At 37.9% G+C, this 22,336-nt stretch overlaps 2 protein-coding genes across 2 annotated transcripts in view; one reads left to right on the top strand and one right to left on the bottom strand.

Annotated features, from left to right (window-relative positions):
* LOC124641539 (E3 ubiquitin-protein ligase RNF123-like) overlaps window positions 1-8,333 on the top strand; it is a 30,120-nt gene extending 21,787 nt beyond the window's left edge. The window contains exons 22-37 of the mRNA XM_047179637.1: window positions 350-449; window positions 763-770; window positions 831-908; window positions 1,114-1,263; window positions 1,707-1,804; window positions 2,120-2,190; window positions 2,984-3,109; window positions 3,633-3,795; window positions 4,311-4,448; window positions 5,311-5,384; window positions 5,630-5,769; window positions 6,029-6,214; window positions 6,738-6,908; window positions 7,241-7,352; window positions 7,730-7,922; window positions 8,172-8,333. Of these exons, the coding sequence (XP_047035593.1) occupies window positions 350-449; window positions 763-770; window positions 831-908; window positions 1,114-1,263; window positions 1,707-1,804; window positions 2,120-2,190; window positions 2,984-3,109; window positions 3,633-3,795; window positions 4,311-4,448; window positions 5,311-5,384; window positions 5,630-5,769; window positions 6,029-6,214; window positions 6,738-6,908; window positions 7,241-7,352; window positions 7,730-7,922; window positions 8,172-8,265 (1,902 nt within the window). The 3' untranslated portion in view covers window positions 8,266-8,333. The remainder of the gene's footprint in view (window positions 1-349; window positions 450-762; window positions 771-830; window positions 909-1,113; window positions 1,264-1,706; window positions 1,805-2,119; window positions 2,191-2,983; window positions 3,110-3,632; window positions 3,796-4,310; window positions 4,449-5,310; window positions 5,385-5,629; window positions 5,770-6,028; window positions 6,215-6,737; window positions 6,909-7,240; window positions 7,353-7,729; window positions 7,923-8,171) is intronic.
* Window positions 8,334-8,521: 188 nt separating this feature from the next.
* LOC124641634 (collagen alpha-1(IX) chain-like) lies at window positions 8,522-22,021 on the bottom strand. The gene is made up of 23 exons (XM_047179792.1): window positions 21,178-22,021; window positions 18,450-18,505; window positions 17,484-17,709; window positions 16,647-16,842; window positions 16,196-16,273; window positions 15,130-15,216; window positions 14,076-14,144; window positions 13,840-13,878; window positions 13,522-13,587; window positions 13,181-13,243; window positions 12,929-13,024; window positions 12,669-12,753; window positions 11,595-11,656; window positions 11,415-11,514; window positions 11,155-11,243; window positions 10,937-11,044; window positions 10,542-10,658; window positions 10,252-10,368; window positions 10,067-10,121; window positions 9,730-9,828; window positions 9,254-9,421; window positions 8,799-8,861; window positions 8,522-8,668 (listed from the first exon to the last, which is right to left on the bottom strand). Exons 1-23 carry the CDS (start codon window positions 21,189-21,191, stop codon window positions 8,565-8,567), a joined length of 2,157 nt encoding a protein of 718 aa, XP_047035748.1. The 5' UTR covers window positions 21,192-22,021; the 3' UTR covers window positions 8,522-8,564.
* Between the last annotated feature and the right edge of the window lie 315 nt (window positions 22,022-22,336).

Here is a 22,336-nt window from a genome sequence, read left to right as displayed (position 1 = left end):
ATTGCAACAAGAATTGCAAATGTTAGTCGAAAAGGGAAAAGTCTTGAGATATTTTACAGGGAAGTTTGGCGTTCTTTGAGGTTGTCCGCCTTATTAAATTATCTCCAAAAGGTCGTTTTTCCTGAGTGTCCTTAATTTCTCAAGTATTGTATCAATTGTTTTTGACATTACGGAATTAATCTTGCCAGAATAATTTTCTTTTCTTAATTCAGTATTTCTTTCACAAGTAAACAGTCTAGTAATTTTTCCATAGCACACATCACCTACAAATTGTAACGTAACATTGTTCAACAAACTGCATTTAAGTGATAACATAAAATCCTTTAACCGTCTTGTTTTATTATCACAGTTATGTGAGCTCAGAGACAATCAACTGGACATGGCGGATTGTCTGCACGACATCGAACATCGGATATACACTGTTACCGCGGAGCTGCAGACTGGGACAGGTCTGTTTCATCCTTTATAATGTACCTAGTGTACCTACCTATATACTTGTAGTACAAGATCCTTGACACATTGATGTGGTACATCGATTTCATTCAAAAACCTATAATAAGAAGCACTTTTAGTTTATTATTTTTTACTGCGCTTTCACTCTAACGGATGGTCCGCTCGATTTTTCCCCACGACCATGCTCGTATAGACAGCAAACGACTGAAAACTTTCGGTACAAAGATGCCACCTGAAATAGCGCTACAATTTTTTTCCGCTCGTGTGAAAGCTTTGTTAGATAAACAACGCCATTAACAAAACGCGTAGATAGCATAGCGAAGCGAAAGCGCATTAACGATATACATAATTTTTATTCAGGTGCTGAGAATATACAGTCGGAAGAAGATAAGATTAAAAAACAATTAATGGAAAATATGCTCAAGGAGTTAGAGAGATCCAAAACGGTTTACGAGGTCAGCACTTATAGCTAACTTTTTTGCTAAGTGCATAATTACATTAACGACTAGAAATAAATAAAGGGATAAATAAAAGGATCTATTAATTTTCAAAAGTTGAATTCGACGAATCTAGTCAAAAATAACATTAGGATTGCCTAATTTGAGTTAAGTTAAGGCAAGATTTACTAGAGAACTTAAAATAAAACAATATCTCTGATAGGAGAAGTTAGAAGCAGGAGCGTTACAAATGGCGTGGGTGATAGGCGCAATATGGACGAAGCAGAGACAGACGGAACTAGCAAAACACTTCTCCGGGACCCTGCACTCGTTACGACTTTCTTCAGACCCGGACTACGCCACACATGTGCAAGTGAGTTTTGCAATTTCAATTTAGCATTTTAATTAACATACAATGTTTCATATAATTTACAAGGAGCAAACGTCAAAATTTAAGCTCTAATCGCAAATCAACGGATGGATAATAGAAATCCAACGATACATGTGAATGTATCTGTATGTGGTCTAAAATATGGTCTAAAATATTATTCTATCGTTGATTATGTTAAATGATGGAAATTACTAAAACACGGCTCCTTTTTTCTCATGTTGCCACAGCACACTCTCTGATTTTTTTTTTTTTGCAAAAAAACAGTATTTAACTAATTACCTTTAACCATAAATCTAATTTTGCTTAACTGTAAAAAATATGGTTTTAACTTGATTAACATTTTACCTTTGTATTTTATACACCAGCCTTTACCTAATACTTTTACATTGATTCTTCATAAATTGACCTTTGTTCAGTATGCACAGGTGGCGAGTAAGGAAATACTTCCCGGCAAAAGCTCTCTACTGGGAGGCACCAGTTACGCATCACTGCAGCTTGAATATACCTCCAGTTCTGATCAAAGGTTCGTGCTCATCATCATCTTTTTGTAAACCTATTGATGGACGTAAGTCTCTTCTCACACTGATAAAGAATGAGTATTAATGACCAGGCCTGATCAAAGCGGATTAGGTCTTCCACACTTTCGCTCGTCCAGGTTAACTCAACGAGGTTTTTTTCACCCTCAGTTATTGCCGTCAATGATACTTTTAGTAAATGACATATTAGAAAAAAATAATTGATTCCTGACCTGAAATCGAACACTTTATTCTTGAGAGCAAAATGCTTTCGCCGCTCGTAGTAATAATATGTGTTATGTACAGCTTTTAAATATTTTCAGTCCCCAGAGTCCCACATCAAGAGCGGCAACTCCTAGAACAGGGTCCAATTCACAAATAGGATCCTCAAATCGTAAGCATTAATATTCAGTCTGCTAATCCAAAAGCAAACCTGATAATTATAGTGATAACAAACTGTAATGAAAGGTTTTCAAAGAGTTAAAGATTGCTTAAGTGATGAAAAAATCAATGAACTATGCAAATACTACTTTTTATTATTCTTTATTGCACACATAAATACATTTGACACACTGAAAACAGAGAGATTATGTACAACGGCGAGCTTAACCCAGTGTTGGGTTCTCTTACAGCCAACCTTACAGTGAAAGAGTGATTTGATGGGGTAGGGCAAATGTGCAACTTTATACTAATAAAAAGAATATATATGTATAATACCTTAATAAATTAAATATATACCTTTTATAATTACATAAAATATATACAATATAATATATACAAATATATTTTTGTGGATTTATCTTCATGCACTTTTTCCAATTCCATTTGGAATAAGCACAGCTTGGTCTTTTTTTTCATAGATCTTTTCTAAAATCATATTTCAAGTTAACTCTTTTCTACTCACACACACACCGTCTATCAAGCAATCCATGCATATCTTCGTCGATTCTCATTTAATAATAATAAACCACCTGCGGTTTCATTTGGTCCCTTTGGAACTACTCCATCTACCTAGATAAAAAGTAACCTTCCTGGATAAATACTGAAATACTTTTTCAAATAATTCCAATAGTTCCTAAAATTTGCATGTCCAAGAAAACTCTTCAGCCTTATAGCAGTATACGTAGATAATGTCAGGGCTTAAGTACCACAGCACATATTACGGATTATTTTGGGCTTAGATACAGGCGGCCAAGAATTTGCAGAGTCTCTGTTCGCCTTCGTGCCGGAATACCATGTGGACGCCATGTTGGAACTGTGCAATACTCTGAGGCTTTACATGCATCCCACTGTGCCGGTGCAGCAGATACCAGGTGACTTGCACCCGAATATTTAAACTTCACTTAATTTTAAAGACTCAAACGTCAGTGTTTTATTGTTATGGCAAAAAGCTCTAGCGAAAAGAGTTTTATGAGTAGTGTCAAGAAACGTTTGAGTATTTCTGGTTAAACTTGTATTCGTTTATATAGGTTATTATAGATTTAGATCTTTTTAGTCCTTCGATACGTGCCCTTTGGTCCCTCAGTTTTGTCTGTAATTTTTAATTTTATTTGCATTTCTGCAACAAGCCATTTGACGCCTCACATGCACAGTAGTATTTTGTTTGTTATATGTTTGACTGGCATCATATTATGAAGTCAAAACTAGACGCCTTCGGACAAGTAAAGCTTCTCGACAAGATCTATCTATAAGAAGCAAGGAGTTAAATGACTTATTTCTACACACTCTAACTGGCACGAACTGTAGGTACTTTTTAAATCCAATAAGATCCTATACCCAAAAGAGACTTGTCCAGCCACCAAAGTTTAGAGTATTTAATTATTTTTTTTCTCTCAGAATGGGAAGAGCTGGTGGTATCCTGCGCATCGTTCCTTTGTGCTGAGTTCGCAGACCAGCGCATAGTGTTGGCTAGTACCAGAGAGTCTCTAGTTCAAACACTAGCGTCCTTCGCCACACAACCGGCCACTATGAGAGCTATTGAAAGAGTACCGCTTAAACAGTGAGTAAATAATAAATATCATACCTGTAGATTTCATTATGTAGATTTCACTTACTTGGTTTATTTATGAAAAATGGAATGTCAATGTAACTTTTTTGGTACCCTGAACTACTTCTCTCAAGCTCCAGGGTTCAAGCTAGCAGACCCTGCTTAATTGTACTCAGTGTCCGTAAAATTGGCAAGACAATCAGATACTGTTATCTGTGAATTTAATTCACAGTAGGAGTAAGGCTATCAGAGACCTAGGCTCACAAGTACGTTTAGTAAGTTTGTTAAGAGCGTCAACTATAAGGCATTATACCACAAGAACAACACTTCTTTCAAACCTCTTATAAAACAGCGTACCAACTCCCTTTTAAAAGACTTCTCTCTAATGTTGCTGGTGTCTCCGCGCGGCAATAATAGCTTCCCATCACCTTTTATCTATCAAGTAACAAAAAGATGGTCTAATCTGTCTAATCCATCTCCTAAGTATAAACACTTCACAAATACAGTGCATACTTCCATTGCTCCAGACAGATGTCAATGGTAGAGGAGCTGGTGCGTCCGTATCAGAACCGTGCGTGGGCGCAGTCCAACTGGGTGCTTGTCAGATTCTGGCACGGCTCAGGGTTCGGCTTCCGACATCGACAGTGGCCACATTTGGCTGCCAGGTACGATTTTACATAGTTTATTATGGATATTATGTTACACAATATTTTGAATACTCTTATATTACTTAGCTTCACTTGTAACTAAATATGTATGTAAGAAAATTTTGAAATCTTAATTTGACCCACTTCCCGGTGTTCGATTAGGATGAAATTTTGCACACGATCTGAGTTTTGATGACAATACTTGATTAGCGTGCTTTTTACTTATTAAAACTATTTTTTTACTGCTGTCTCTAAATTTTTTTCAAGAATACATGAACATTGTTCGCTAGACTTTTGTAATAGCGTTGTCTGAGAAACATATTTTAAGAAGGCCTTATTTATAGTTGCCAGGTTTTAAAACCGCATGCTGTTTTATATGATACCTGATGAATTTACCTTTAAGCAACTACTACTTGAAAATGTTGTCTACTGTCAGAATAAGAGGCAGACAATGTCCAATAATTTTACACACTCAAAAAAGGATAAAATCTGGTATCCTTCATTCGCTATTCCTTTCTCAACAAGCAACATTATCACCCTTTATTGTTGGCAAAATCTTAAGCGCACCATTCTATAAAACAAACGAGGGTCTCAAATCCCCATTAAAATGATCGCCTGGTCAATATCTGTTAGTGTAAGTGAGCAGCAATCTGCGTTGAAATATATTGGCCTTACATCATTGAGATTTATCGGCGCAATATCTAAATGGAACCCATTGAAGTGAACGTTACGACGGAGATACATTGCATCAATGTAAATTGATATTTTCGACGTTTGGAAGTGCTGGTGAAAAGTTGTAAAATCTTTCATGGCTCGGTTAAGCCGTGAATGGGAAACCGTACATAAGCTAATAGAAGTTATGACGTGTTCTTTCACATAGATATGGCGACAGAGAACCGACAGTCAACAACCTCGGTGCAAAAGTAGACGCAGGACTTATGAGTCAGTGTTTTGGTAAGTACTCTTTAATTAATCAAACACCTCACAAAATTGTACATTCGTTGTTGGAGCCCAAACCACCCCTGAATAAAAGCTCCCCCGAGTTGAGGGGAAATTACCCATAGGTACTCACCGTGCTGGGCATGCGTATTGGTGAGCACATTGTGGGATATTTTGGTTTAAGCTCAAAAACTAGATATGTAAATTGCGCCATCTTGTAAACATTGCATCAAAATTGCAAATCTTCTTTGATTACGAAGGTCCCTGCCCCTCGGAAGTGATCCAGAGTCGGATAAAGGACTACTTGTCGGGTCATCCAGTTGCCGCGGCGGCGTACCTCAACTCGCTGCTCAGTCAACTCAACTGGGCCTTCTCAGAGTTCATCACGATGATGCAGGAGGTAAGAGAGGAGATTAGCAGAAGGTAGCTATCAAATATAAACATAAGTCCCTTGATCATATGACCCTCCAATCAAGTTTTTAAACAAAATAAAGGCCAAAAATCATAATAAATAACCGTCAAGGTCCATTGTTTTAAAGAACTGGCATCGCCTAAAAACTGCAACAAATCCAGGGAACCTTGAACGAATGACCAACCTTTTGTAAAGAACCAAATTTTATTTCAGTTTGATAACAATTAATCCTTGAATGTGCATTTAGATGGATCGCGTCAGTATAGACGCTCACTTAGAGTCGCGACAGATCAAGCTATGCGCGACTTGCTTCGACCTGTACCACGGTTTAGCCAGAGCGTTAGAGATGACGCTTCACCTGGCACCCCTGCTGCTGACTAAGCCAGAAGCCTGCGACAGTCAGAATGAGCTACTATTGGGCAGGACCTGTCAGGTATCCTCACTAACATGCTGAACTTGTACCATGGCTTAGCCAGAGCGTTAGGGATGACACTACACCTGGCACCCCTACTGCTGACGCAGCCAGAAGCCTGCGACAGTCAGAACGAGCTGCTACTGGGCAGGACCTATCAGGTACCTATTACATGTTGATGGAAACTTTGTCCCACCAGGTATGTATTTTCCAAAAGAAATTATTATGGTAGAAAGTGTGAGTCATTTTCTAGGCTGTCTTTCATTAATTTGGCAGTCAAAATCGCGGATTCTCCGACTTATGGCACGCTTGAATTTTGAACTTTTTAAGACTGGAAAAAGACATACCTTTTTTACATACACTGTTCATGGTAATAATATTATGTTGACGAAGTATTAAAGAGGATATTTTCAGGCTAGGAACATTTTGGTGGGGCTATTTTCAGTGAAATAACCCAAATGGATCTTAAACGAACTCATAGAATTTTCAGAAGCCCCTAATAATTTCTATACCAACCTCAACCATTTTGCCACTTCAATTTCAGATCCTCATGGCCGTAGTATCTCGAGTATGTATACGCGGCGGTGGGGGCGCTAGTTTCGCTCGCCTAGTGGCCCGGGGCCTGCCCGACACGGATCGTGTACACTATTATGTGGCACTGGCTCCTGTGGCCGGCTGTCTGATCAGGATGCTGGATTCTAAGCTGCCTCCTGAGGTTAGTCACAAACTGAGAGCATTTTTTCATGGTCTAATGATCTACAAAGTTAGGGATGTTTATTTCAAATATACCTACTACGGGTAACGATTACGTACGATACTCATTCAGAGGAAACAAAAGCATTGATTAACCATGTTTAACCATGTTTAGGCAGTCAGTACTTAGCTTCAGACTTATTTAATTCCAAGCTCAAATATTCCGAGTTTTGTAAGCTTTCAATATGACTTTTGGGTTCAAAACGATATCGGGTGCTTACTTTAGTGGATGATGGTTTAGGTCTAATTAGCTATATGAAAAAGGAATATTTTAAAATATAACTTTTTTTTTAGCATTTAGACAAAGTGACGAAAGCAATAGTAACGGAACCACTCTTCAGAATGGATGGACTGGAATTTATGCTTGGAAAGGCCAAAGACAGCAAACACTTTTCATTTTATAAATGTAAGTAAACCAGGTTACAGTTCACACCACATATCTTTGCGTTTTTGAAGTTAGCTAGTTCACATACACAGCAGTATTTTGTACTTTGTTTACTATTGGGAAGTCAATCATAACTAACGTGCAAGAATTAAATGGCAAACTCCGGAAACGCAACATTATACACGCGAATTATACATGAAAAATTATTGAAGATGGGACTACGATTAACCCAGTAAAATAAATATTGTTGAAGCACTCAACAGCAGAAGAAGTCGACAGGGAAGGTTCCTGTTACATATAACAACCTTATAAACTATTATAAATACAAATTAAATAAAAATAATGCGTTAAAACTATCTCTTCGTACCTTTCATTCTGAATCACGCCATCTTCTTTAGACCCTGACGATGTAACAATGGACGAGTTAAAAGCCCTAGAAATAGTAGCGGATCGGCTACGCGTGGCTCGAGACGCCATCGTAAGAGCGAAGTCCCCGGGCTCCAGCGGGGCGCAGTCCGACTTATTATGCACCATATGCTATGCAAGGCCGGCTGACACAGCCTTTGTGCCTTGTGGACATCATTCTTGCAGGTTTGTTAAAGGAACTTCAATATTTTATGTTCTGTGTTACTGTTATGACTTGATATACTTACTGAAAAGCTTATTGTCAGATTTTCATGTATTTTCACCAATAGCTAGAACGATCCATGAAAAATATTCAAGCATATGAGTATGCAAGTCCGAGCGTGCCAATAGTTGGCACAACAAAACTGGCAAAAATTTCTAGGAATCTGTTAATTTTTTTTTAGCGAGACAAATAATGTTTTATTATTTTTCCAGAGCTTGTATAATGCAACACTTACTGAACAGCAAACAGTGCTTCTTTTGTAAAGCAGACATCGAGTCTGTGCGCGAAATAGAACCCAATAACTGACACCATATTGTGACGTCACAATCTAAAATGGCGGCTACACCTCGATTTATAACAATATCTTTAATTAAATCTACGGAAATCATAGCGATCCTACATTGTTTTTATAAAATAAAGTATGGAGATAATTTCTTGTATTTAGTGACGATAATGTTTTGGTATAATTTTATTAAATTATGTTTTATTTAGAATGTTGTTTATTTTCACTTACTGTAAGTCATTTAAAAAAGGTTTATACAATGTAGTAAAACGACGAGCATCACTTTAAAGTTTTATTAAGTACAGGTATGTTCTAGTTCTGATCATCCGGGCCCCTTACTGAGTCCTTGTGGCGAATACGCGTAGTAGGCCATTGGACACTCGCACGTGCCCCGGGGCCCTGGATGACCGCGAGGGCCTATCGCTCCTGTAAAAAAATTTACAATATTACGCCTGCTAATTTTCTAAAAATCTTGATCTTTTGCCACCAATATACAAGAACATTCGGATATTTTGAAGTGATATGTATACCAATTAATATGTTTTGATTTTATTACCTTCTCGTCCTGGGTCGCCCCTGTCTCCAGTTCTTCCAGGATGGCCTGCTGGGCCCATGGGACCTGTGAAACATGAATATTTTGTACTTAACTCTTACCGTCTTACCACAAAAACTTTTAAACGTCAGTTTATACCTTGTCTAAAAAAATGTCAAATTATGACGTTGACATATGGTTCATTTTGCAGCCAAAATTTTATTAGACAAGTGTAAAACAGGGTTTAAAGTTTTTGTAGTAAGGCCCTTAATGTTTATGTAAATCGTGCTTTGACTAGTTTTCTGCTAAAGTCTTTATTATTTATTCCGAAGATTTTAATATTTCGCAAGGCTAAAGTTTATTTTGAGTCTTACTGATTTGTAATAAATAAATAGTACCTTTATTTCATGACAATGGTTAAAAGGTTTTAATTATATTCTAGTAAATACCTAGTTTTCTCATCGTCAGCTACTACTTACCTATTTGTCCTCTAGGTCCCTCAGGCCCCTGTACTCCAAAGCCCTGAGGGCCCCTGTCGCCCTTGTCGCCCTTGTCTCCAGCTTGCCCGGGACTGCCAGGCTTGCCCGGCTCTCCTGTTTCTCCGGGATATCCTCGCGGACCTGGCTCTCCGGAATCACCTTGTATTCCTAGAAATAAATAAATAGAGTTGGTTTAAATGTTACCTATTCTAGGCTAAATTGTGTATCTTATGTATATATTACAGGCAGATACGAAATACGGACAATTGCTGAAGAACCTTGCCTTGAATATATATTATTTTTCCAAATTAAACTATCTAATCTAAAGAGCTATTAAAGGGCCCCATTAAATTAGGTACGGTTTTTAGCGCACTTGCATTATAACGAAGGCTAACTAAGCCATACTTAAAATATGTTCAAGTTTATAATACACACAAGAATGAAGGATGAATGAATAATGTTGATTTGGTACTTACCCGGTGGCCCCGGTGGACCTGGTCTTCCCGGGTGTCCTCGCTTACCAACTACAGTTTTTGTCTCCAATATTAGGTTGGCAGTCAGCTCTCGTAAACGCTCTGTGGAAAATTGTATGCAGTAATTATACTAAATTCTAGATGATGCTGCAGTAGTATAATGTCTTGAAAAATATTTTATAAGGGATCTCAAATTAGAAATTATATTAAACTCATAAAAATTCAACTTACTCAACAGCAAGTGTACATTGTGGGTTAAATACGTAAGTAAAAATATATATCCATACATATTATATTGTATGTAAATGGCATACCCACAAGAATCACACGAATTACCAACCTTTAATAATATCTTCACAAATGTTTCTTATTTCAGCTTCAGAGATAGAAGGCGCCTGAAATTATAAAAGACGACATAAAAGCAAGTCATGAAATCGTATCTAGAGAATTTGAAGATCACACTATAATGTTATTTCGTGTTATGGTAGGTACGGGATTTAACAATACAAAGCTATTGCGTCTCACCTCTCTTACAATACTAGGAGGCGCCGGTAGTCCTGGCGCGCCCATCGGTCCCGGAGCCCCCGGTATCCCATCCACACCAGGCTTGCCAGGGAACCCTGGGAAACCAGGCTCTCCTTTCTAAAAACATGAAAAGAAAATACTAAATTCGACAACAAACTTGAATAATGCATATTATGCCTTGGAATAATTACATAAAAAAATATAAAAGACTGTTGGTACTTCGGTTTTAAATCACGAGAGAAAAGATTATGTTTAATAAGAATTCTATTATTAAAATCAGTAAGATTTACCTGTCCTGTTAGTCCGGGTGGGCCCTGAGGACCAGGCATAGAAACTAGTGCGCCTGTTGCAGCTGCAGCGCCCGGCGGCCCTGGTCGACCCGGGGCCCCTGGTGGACCTTCAGGCCCCTGAGAAAAAATTGTGTTTGTAAATCTTATCTTTAGTCCTGCAGTAAAAGATCTAACTGATCTAGAAAGAGATAAAATAAGATGAAACTACATTATTTTATTAGTCGGTATTTTCAGCCGTTTACATCTGTTTGTCTATTACCATGATAAAATATAAGATGGGACAATATGTAATTTAATGTGAAGATCGTTAATTTTACTGTTGCTACTTTAATTGAGAAACGTCCATTTCGCTTTTAATTGTCGCTTCAGATTCCGTTTTATTGCATGACATATACCGGTAGTCCATCTGATCCTCTCTTCCCCTCTGGACCGGCAGGGCCTGGGGGCCCCCTCACTCCCGGCACGCCTGGCGCACCAGAAAAACCTTGCGGTCCTGGTTGTCCCTGAAAGACAGCAGAATAAATATAATAGTTAATAGATATACAACAAAAGAACTAATGAGCTCCCCTAATGAGCTCTGTTTTCTGGAAATTATTTATTTTATTGTTATTACCGTCGGTCCGTCATGCCCCGGTGGTCCTCTGGGGCCCGCGATGCCGTCTCTGCCGTCCCGCCCCGGGGCACCCTTCTCGCCTTTAGCACCTGTAGCACAATAATCGAGAAGTCCCAAAAAACATAATGTTGACTGTCAAATACGTTGATAGCCAACATTTTGATTTGGAATATTGACATTTCATAAAAAATATTTACCGCAGCGATGTAATCGACCTTGCAAAATATGTCCAAAAGATTAAAAAATTGTTACCAACTTACCTTGTATCAGAGAAGCATTGATGTTACTAGCAGGGCCCGGAGGACCAGGGAAGCCCTGCTCGCCTCGGGGACCCACAGGCCCTGGTGGTCCAGGCAGACCCTAAATAAAAAATAAAGAAATATAATAAACAAAGGATTAATAAAGTTATGTGTCTAAATCAGTAAAATTCGTAAACTCACATTTTTCCCATCAATTCCTGGCAGTCCAGAGATTCCATCGAACCCTCGCTCGCCTGGATCACCTATTTTAACATCATTTACTTGAGTATTTAACTTATTTTTGGCTGAAATAAACTCTTTTGCAAAAAAAAACGGGCACCTATGCGAAATCTTAGTTTTAAGGACTTTACGTGTATTTCAAAGGGTTTAAAAGAGTTAGCCGAGCATGCGTGAGAGTGTCGAGAGCTTCAACGAGGCAATAATTTGACTTTTTAGATAGCTTTAACCCTTCTCATAATTTTTCATGTTTTTAATTTTAACATTTATCCCAAAATTTGGTATTTTATTAATGTCAAAGTCCGATAGGAGACGAGTTGTGATGGGCACTGCTTACTTTAAATTGGTTTTGTCGCAGCCAAAGGTACTGATACTCTTCTAAATAGTGTTTATTTATGAAAAAGCGATATTTTAAAACACGTGGGTACAATATCTAAACAATAGAACGCTTTACACTAAAATACCGAAACTCTTAACATTGCCATCAATCATCAGTATAGCCCATTTAGAGCAGGTAAAAATTTTATCAAATACGCATAGTTTTTCAAAAATGTTTTGATCTAACAAAAAAGTACATTAATCATTAATTAAAACTGCATTATCATTTTCCTTTAAATCACTTCAAAAACTTTTCAAAACACCGACGAACTTTCTGCCAGCATTTAGTCCAAAACAAGGTTTAACCAATTTCTTAGCAATTTTACAACATTCAAATTTAGAATACACTCTCACGCATGCTCGGCTAACTCTTTTGATGCTAGAAACATACTACAATCATTAAAACCCTTTGAAATACACGTAAAGTCCTTAAAACTAAGATTTCGCATAGGTGCCCGTTTTTTTTGCAAAAGAGTGTATTATGATACTAATGGGTTATTTTTCATCATTAATTTGCTACTCTCTCAATTTTCGACATATTTTGAGTCAAAAGTGTCGGTATGTGTTTTTTGATTTATTTTACACTAGAAAATATTTCTTGACATTATTTATAAACAACATCAATATTTGTCCAACATAAAACTTAATATGTGAGTTTACCTCTTGGTCCCACGTCGCCTTTCTCTCCCTTTGGTCCGCGCCTCCCCGGTTCACCTGGTGGTCCGACGTACCCTACACCAGATGCCTTAAAATGCAACAGATTTCGTTTTACACTTTTTTTAACCATACTGATTTCCCGAGTTCAAATTATTACATGCATTTTTTTTCTTGTATAAAAATAGCAAAAGAAATAGCATTCGTTATGTAGTGTTCATTAACAACAAGACATGAAGAAAAAAACAGTTTATTTTATTACTCACATTGACTACGGGTCCAGGTGGGCCCGGTTCACCCATATCGCCTTTGAAGCCTCTGGGGCCCGGGGCCCCGATCTCTCCTTTTGTACCGCGTATACCCTGAAACGTAAGTTCTCGATGCAAGAATATAACCTACTCAAACCCTATCAAAAACACCCCTTTATGAAGTTGTAATTAAAATAGTAATTATTTCCCCTTGAAATAGTGTAATAAGTACGTATTTTAAGTGCTATTAAGTATTAGTTTGCTACTCACCGGTATACCAGTATATCCTCTCAGTCCTGGTTCCCCTTTAGGACCACGTGGTCCTTCTGGACCCTAAATGACAAAAAAATATTCAGTAATACCTACAGTTCAAATTTTAATGTCAACAATATAATCCATATAGAGTAGATATAAGTATATACTATTTACCCTCTATTTTCTCTTATTCAAAATTGGTAGTTTATTATTATGAGGTTGTGAATTAACAAACATGACATCTTAATTTTCAATCAAACATCACTTTTTAACCGATACACAATTATATACCTGTCTTAACAATACAGGACTTTCAGTACGTATGCCGTTGTTGTAATATTACCTACTTAACTTACCGGAGGACAGGTGGTATTGCAAACTGTCGAGTCCAAAGGATCCAACAACGCCGGGTCCACGTCAAACTGAAAACAAATGAACAAACAAACCATATCGAATAGAAATACAATTTCATTTAAAGATTCGTCAATTGAATGCCTTTTCATTAAGGTGCTATTTCAAAGCGAGCTGACAACGGCACAACTGCCGACGTTAAGTGCACTATCGACCAGTTTCGCAGTCGCTGCACGTGCTACTTATCTGCAGTTGCAGTCGACAGCTCGCCTCCAACTAGCACCTTTAGAATAAACTGGCTTTATATTAAAAGGTTAACTTACCGTTGGTGGTGAGGTAGCCACTAAGTACTGAGGTTTATCCTAGAAAGAACATAACACTATTACAATCAGCCTATTGAATTTCTGGGCAAAGATCTAATGGCGAGATTCACCTAAAATTGCTCGCTCACACGTTTTGTACGGAGTAAGACAATTTCAGATTAAATGTTATATTTAAGGAAAACTTTATTTTTTAGGATATTATGTATTAAATAGAGGTGTTGTGGCTTGTGGCTTACAATTTCCTCACAGCTATCTCGGCTCAGGTTGTATCGGTCGCAGCTCAACGATAGCCATTGCAGATCTATCTGAAAACAAAAAACACACGTGTGTGAATGACCTTCTAAACTACGCATAGGCAATTATTATAATTATAGTTCTTGCTGAAGTGAATGGTAGTTCGTAACTAAATTCCGAGCACATGTTATTTGCATGTTGCTGCTCCGCAAAAATCATCTCTGTGCGACAAGCACAATGTTCCGAAGCGCTGAAGTTTGGCGAAAACTGTACTAATTTGAAATTTTTCGATTGTGTTACACTTTCTCGGCAAACGGGTAGAGCGAACAGGTGGCTTTAATTTTATAATCTTTAAATAATTTGAATTAATAAAGGATTCCTTGATCATCAAGATAAAACATCGTCCTGTGTCAACCGTCAACCATACCTATAGGATATAATGACCCTTCTTCCGGTATTATAACGCCGTACCACATCCGTCTAATACCTGCTCCGGATATGAGACGACCTCGCAAATCCCTCCAAATGAACCGGACAATTTTTGGTATGAATATTGCGGACTGTGGATCCGGGACAATTTTTTTTATGTACTTAAGGTAAGATTTATTTTCTGTGTATTTTCTTTTATATTTTTACAAAAATTATAGAGAAAAAAGTACCTTGTATTTTATTATCCATGAGTTCAAATACCGACTTATATGAATGGACTGGACAAGTACACTTAATACCTAGCTCAGTAATAATGATTTACTGTCATTTTATTTAATCAATCCTTTATGTACACAGGTACTGCTTTTATCTAATGAAATCTCTTCCAGCAGACCCGCGAGATTGTTCAACAGAGTTACCGCAGCCCTGGTACATAAAGGGCTTAAGAAAGAACATGATGGGTTTTAGTCAGTAAGAGTCTGACACTCCCTCACACTGCACTCACAGCGGGAGGGGTCATTTAATGATTTCACATAAAAAAACGAAGAAGACCCGCTGATGGAGAATTAGAATTTGTTTCATTGGTATAAAACCTAATAAGTTTCTTTTAAATAGCTAATCACATACAGGTGCTGAAGTGCCGTCGTCATTGGACACGATGGTGACAGAAGTCGCGTTCGTGAAGTCACGAGAGCTGATCTTCTCTGGCATTAACTGGAAGAACATTAAAATATTATTACTCAGTGATGCCACTGACTTAGTTTTAAGCCATGTGACCAAAAATACATCAAAATGCAGGAAATGAAGGTCAACTATGCATCTTTAAAATAACTTCTGCTAGAAGTTTCTCCCGCTTCTTCACGGACATGGATAAAAAGTAGCCGAAGTAGGCTATCTAACCCCAGTTCCTGAGATTAGGGCATTAAAGTAGGATTCAGTACTTGACAAGACACACACATTCACTTACATAGACTTAATATCAAAACACACACACCCTCACAATTTTCATACAGGCTACAGCCAACTATCCAAGTAACAAAGTTGACGCCGCAAATGATGATGATGTCCTCCTAGCCGATTATCGGCTACGGCGGCTGTTCTCATGTAAGGAGATTAGCCAACTACGCAGGACATATTATAGTGCACGAGCATTTGCGCAGACACAGGTGCACTCACTATTCCTTAACTCTCATAGCCCGATGGGACGGTAATCCGACACGACCGGAGAGAGATCAGGCGCAGGACCGACATTTACGTGCTCTCCGATGCACGGGTGTATCAATCACCAGCTTCCAGGCTCCGGGCTGCTTTGTGAAAGTCTTCTAAAACCCACAAAGCCGCAAATAACGGTGCAATGACATGAAACTTCAACAGAAACTGTTCTGGATGCTGTCGTTCTTGCTAAAGTTATACCACTATTGTCTTGTGAGATACAATATTTACAACACTTTATTTAAGTACCATTACTATTCAAATCTGATAACTTTTTTACTCTAATGATCCATACTAGTATTGTAAAGCTGATGAAGCTCGACTACATAATTATCAAAATTCTTTCTGTGTTAGATAACCCATTTTCCGAAGAAAACTTTTATGAAACCTCTACCTTGTAAACATTTAAGGTTATGAAAAAAACTCAATAATTAGTATTTTGGTATTCGATTTTTAACAGTAATTATATTTATGTTCTCACCTCAACGCAGTCGACAGCAACATGAACCGTATCGTTAGAAATAGAAGCGTGAATCTTGTGCCAGCCCGGAGTGAATATCTGAGGAAAATCGCAATCAATTACTAAAATAACATTTTAATTTAACAGCCTCCATCAAACTTACAGCCCAGCCCAAACATGGGACTTAAAACTACCCTAAACTCAAAAGAAAAAATAATTATAACCTGTTCTACCTAGTTCTACCATCTGATTAAAAACCAACCTCCTTGTTTTCAGTAACAAAGTTACAACACAAAATACCCAAAGCTTTATGGAAAGCTTTATATCCGTCATTTTACATTATGCAAAATGCATTATTAGTGGTGATTAATGCTCAATCCTTCTCCGTGAGAGAGGAGGCCTGTGCCCAGCAGTGGGACGATAAAAAAGGCTGTAACTGTAACTGTAACTGTAAAATGCATTTAATAAATACCTCATAACTATTAAACATGACTCTCGACCCGCCGATGAAGACAGCAATCTTCTTGGAGACCGGCAGCATGGTGAGAGAGAACTGCAGGCTGGACTCGGAGCGGGCTCTCACCAGGCTCCAGGGCCGCCGCTGACCTCGGGCGTTGAATGTGCCTACCACCGTGAAATGCGATGGTAGACCAGTTGGGAACACCTCGCTATGGGGAGGATACACACATATTTTAGTATAAAACTGTTGGTTATTTGGGCTATTTGGAGGTCAAAAGATTTACTTTTGAAGGAAAATAAGGTATTCAACGAAAAATTATGACCTCAAACGACGATGGAGTTACGAGTCGGTTTATTCAAACGTAACAGAGCGGTAACTGCTATTTTGCGTGTGACGAGCACTTTTTCTATATAATACATAAGAGAACGTAAGGTATAGCTAGGTTTTGGGGGTCATCATCCTCCGAGCCTTTTTCCCAAACTATGTTGGGGTCGGCTTCCAGTCTAACCGGATTCGGCTGAGTACCAGTGCTTTACAAGAAGCGACTGCCTATCTGACCTCCTCAACCCAGTTACCCGGGCAACCCAATACCCCTAGGTTAGACTGGTGTCAGACTTACTGGCTTCTGACTACCCGTAACGACTGCCAAGGATGTTCAATGACAGCCGGGACCTACAGTTTAACGTGCCATCCGAAACACAGTCATTGGTGGTGAGTCAGTGGTTGGTACAAAAACCTCAACAGATGGTCTTAGAATAGAGGCAGCCTTAAACGAAAGCTGTGTTTGTAAGATATATCCTGACAAATACAGTTGAATTCTGCAATTCTATGTGTAAATGAAGTACTCACCGCAAAGGCAAAGTCAAGTTAACATCAAGCCCAATCCTATACGCTCTCTGCAAATCCTGTGACCCTTGCACCAGCGTGATACCCTTGGCATCAGGTTGGTCCATGCGGTACACTGCTATCAGGTCTACCGTCTGGAAGTCCACGTCTCCTGGCATATGGGGAGAGCAGGGACTCCCCATGTCCCCTTGCGGTCGCTCTGATGTTGTGGTTGTCGTCGTGCCGTTTTCTGAAAGCATATTTGTGTTGAGAACTTGGGTCTCGCCACTTGATATGTAGAAAATAGGGATATATACCTAATGTTTTGAGGAATTGCCGGTTAATGCGGTTGTTGTGACCATCGAAGGCTCTTGAAGAGCGTTAGGAAGCCTAATTCTGAAGGCAATAATTCAGGATGTTAAACGTGTCTTATCTATATATCTAGCCTTGTTAAAAGAAGATAGACTGTACTGTTTTATTAATAGCTACTGTTGTATGTAATGCAGGCAATCATTTTCTGCAGAAAAGTAAATCATATTAGAATATTTCCTATATCATTGTTCCCAGAAATGCCTATGTGTAAATAGTGTGTATGAAATAATAAAGGATGATGATGACATGTGTCTATCGTCGAATAGGTACTTTAATTTATGTACCAAAGAAATTGTACTGGATAGCAGATACATCATCATTAAAGGAATATCGATTCAGCGCATCAAAAAGTGAATTGGAAATCAGTTGATATTGACCAATATTGACAGAACTGGTTCAGATCAATTCTTGCAATATCAATTTAATGTGTTTTTTAATGTTCTGTTGATGAGGACAAGTCAGAGATGATTTATATGGTTCTCATCTAAATTCACATATCGATAAACGAGCATTCATTGAAAATTGTGTTGCGTGCGTACATAAGTGTTCATGGGTACGCTATATCTTTTACTTTGTTTGTTTGTTTGATTTCATTGATATTATTATAATGAAACTAACCTGTTTGTCCATGACTGATTGGATATGATGATATCACGATTATAAAAATAGTTAACCTGAAACAAAAAGATAAACATAATTAGACTGGATTTGAACAACTTACCTAACTTACTTGAAGACCGTAAGAATATTGTAAGGGTACTAAGTATAACTATTCAAAGACTGTTATTGTATAAATTGAAAGAAAGTTAGTAGATATCCAGGATTTCAGTATTAAAAATATTTGTGTGGCTTAAGGAGCAGGTAATTTTACATATTAATTTGATTGCGATCATTTGATAAAACCCATTAAAGACATTGAATTTAAAATTCTGTCTGTTGCCCTAGAATATTAGTTTCAATCCACACTTTTACATATACCTAAGAAGCTCGTATAAACGCTGGATTTTTCTACGGAGACTTAACCTTAACCTGCGAGTCAACGCATCAAATAAATAGAAACATCAACAGCGTCCTACTTCGGGCATCGAATCTCGATAGCTTCAGGTCAACAAATAATTGAACCGCGTCTCCGACCTACTTGATTGACCTTCAGCAGCCAATGAGCCAATTTGATGGTCTTCAACGGAACTTTGACGTCAAAACACTTGAGTGGGTCAATGTGACAACAAAACAGTAGGTAGATAGGTACTTACTGAAGATGAGGGCAATGCATGTGTATGGGTGATAATATGAAAGGACTAAAGAAAGGTGCCTACATAAAAGGCAAAAGTTTTAGTGCACAAGATAATACGATAATTTAACTATTTATAAAGCAATGTGAGTTTGAGACCATAGTTTAGGATGATAGACCAGGTGGTGATGACACTGAAGCTTCTGAGAGTATTCATAAGCAAACGTGAATGCAGCCTAAGAATTTTATCGGGATCGTAATGGAAAACATGAGCTATAACTTTGGTGCATTGCTTTTCTAGTAGCTGCATCTTGATTTCTACTGGGAAATTGTTACCTTATAAACTTATAATACTTTTTGAGCACTTCGTCGATTCAAGAATTAGGTACCTACTCTCTGTGTTTCGTTCCTCAGTGCATTATGCAGGTTACATGTATAGACGCTTAACTGGCAATGTAATGAAAAATCCATACCCTTTGGGAATACCTGAATGCCAAGACACCTTGGCATTGAGAAAAGAAAATGTATTATCAGCGTGTGCGTTACTGATTTCTAAGGAAATTTTTCGGGTCTTTTTCAATGCGTGAAGTAGATGCACCAAGTGATGGAAAAGTAGAAAAAATAGGTAGTCTCTGTAATTAATATCTACACTTTATATTCGAATAAAGACATGAAAACAACAGCTAGGGCAAGCCCAAACCGTGACACATCAGGACCCATTTGCGTATTTCCACGTGTAGGTAATGTCGGAACAAGTATTCCATATCATCCTACTTATAATGTTGAAAATAAGAATCACGATGACCCAGCTGAAGTGATTCATAACTTCATCTTCGGAAGCACAGTATCATCTACTGATTTAGATATACAAATGACGGTCATAATTTTCGAAATTTCAATTTGTACCACTTCATAAAAGTCGTGTTGGCCTGGGTAATGAACCGACCTGTCAAGTACGGGTTCGATTCCAGGCCAAGCAAGTACCAATTAAACTTTTCTAAGTGTGAATGTACTTTCTAAGTATATTTTGTACAACAATGACTGTGTTTCGGAAGGCAAGTTGAGCTGTAGGTCCCGTCTATCATTTAACATCCTTGGCCATCGTTACGGGTAGTCATTAGCTAGTAAGTTTGACACCGGTCATTACCAAGGGGTATTGGATTGCCAGGTAACTGGGTGGAGAAGGTTAGATACTTGCTCCTTATAAAACACAGGTATTCAGTCGCATCCGGTTATAATGGAAGCTGACCTCAACATAGTTGGGAAAAGCCTCGGGAGATGATAGTTAAAGTCTACTTCATGTTTAGCAACTAATGGCGCAGAAAGACAGTCATTTTTTTTTATTGTTTACTCGGGTATAACTCCTTTTTTTCGGGAAATTTTCGACTTTCAATAGGAGTATCACTAGCAGATAAGAATTTAATAAGCAGAAACTTATTAAGCTTAATTCACAGATCACACGCAAATTATACAAACGTAGTTATATTTGTAGTTGCGCATGATTCGGCGATGTGATACAATCATTTAATTCATTTGTGCCGTTTAATGGACGTGCTGTTAACGACTCTGGTCATATTAGGTTCCGCATACGTAAATGACAAGGATCAATGTCTTATGGCTATAAAGCTGGCTAAATGATTATTAAAAAAAACTATTTAGATATATTATTTTATTGAGAAATATTAAATAGGTAGGTATATAGATACGTGCCTTTCCTATTTCCTACCTAACTTTCCTATTGTGAATCAATTAGAATAAAAATTTAAAATTCGATTGTCATTTAGCAAAAGTGTATAATTCTAGTTTCACAAACTGAATCCTGAATATTTTAATGAACTTAAGGAACTTAATGAAGTACCTCATTCATTAAATATAAAAGCATACCCAAATACCCACACAAATTAATAGTCAAAATTATTTATTGAGCTTAGAGCTAATTATAGTTTTGCACTTTTCTCGTCAATCATAGACCAACCAAAACTACACCACTTCCTAGAATTAATTGGGATGGCATAGTACCCATCACTCATTGATATACATGTTAACATAAGTCGAAACGATCAATTAATATTACTTCCTATCACTAAATAATCCATAAAATATTCAAAAGCTTACCTATAAACCGCCATATTCAAATTTCAACTCGAGCGCATACCGTGCGCGCGCAGTCCCGCGCGAACCAACCGCGGCGCCCAAGCGAACTCTTACTGACTGGATCCCGCCGAGATTTGACGGAACACATTGATAATATATATCAATTAATTCGTTCCTGACAACAGAGACCGCAATTGAATATTAACTGCATAACTTCATGTTGCTACATTGTAGTCAGCGCATTGTTATTTTCTACGCTAATTCATTAATTATTAAAGGTAGGTATCTGCCATAATGTCTTCGAGCTTGTCTCCAGACAAACTGCAGCTGAATAGGTACTAGAAGTTTTTCATGAGACAACTGGTGATCTTATATCTGGGCTTCCTCTATCCAGTTACCATTCAACATGATACCCTTATGTAAGACTGGCTGTCAGACTTTCATTCTTCTGACTAGTCACGTCTGTTAAATATCAACAAGCCAACAGCCGGGACTCAAGCCAGCTTAGCACATATGGCTGCTACGACATAGTCAAGAGTTCCTCTAAAATGCTTATCACTTTATTATTATTTTCTTAAAACATTGATGACATTGACAAACTGTTCTATTCATCAATCATCCGCCTAGACTTTCAGTCGTTTGGCCGGTCGTCTTCCTTGGCCTGAATCCTGCTGTCCGTCCATTCCCTAAAACGTAAGATAAGATGACAGAATTCTTATTCAGTTTTTTTCAGTCATCTATGCCCTCTTATCAACGTGCATAAAAATGCATCAACGAATACTTCTACAGAAGATTCATGACGTTGGTGTGCATCATCCTCCGAGCCTTTTTCCCAACTATGTTGGAGTCGGCTTCCAGTCTAACCGGATGTAGCTGAGTACCAGTGCTTTTATGACGTTGGTGTGCATATACCCTAATTCAGTTGTTTTTCTTCGTCTAGTTGCGCTAATCAAATATTCTTACTTGGGATCTCCAACCACAGACACGCGCCAATTCTTAGATCATAAAAATGTATAAGACTGATGACGTATTAGCCTCCTAAGCTTGCACATGTCACATGACGCTCGATCCTTTCTTAGTATCATGATATCAACTCCTCGTAACTTAATTAAAACGATGACTCTCTCTGTCTTGCAATTGCATGGCATCTTCAATTAATTTTCAAATTGAGTTGAAAAAA

This window comes from Helicoverpa zea, chromosome 22 (assembly GCF_022581195.2).
Source record: "Helicoverpa zea isolate HzStark_Cry1AcR chromosome 22, ilHelZeax1.1, whole genome shotgun sequence".
In the NCBI taxonomy this organism is placed as follows: Eukaryota; Metazoa; Arthropoda; class Insecta; order Lepidoptera; family Noctuidae; genus Helicoverpa; species Helicoverpa zea.
This window is presented reverse-complemented; position numbering and strand designations above follow the sequence as displayed.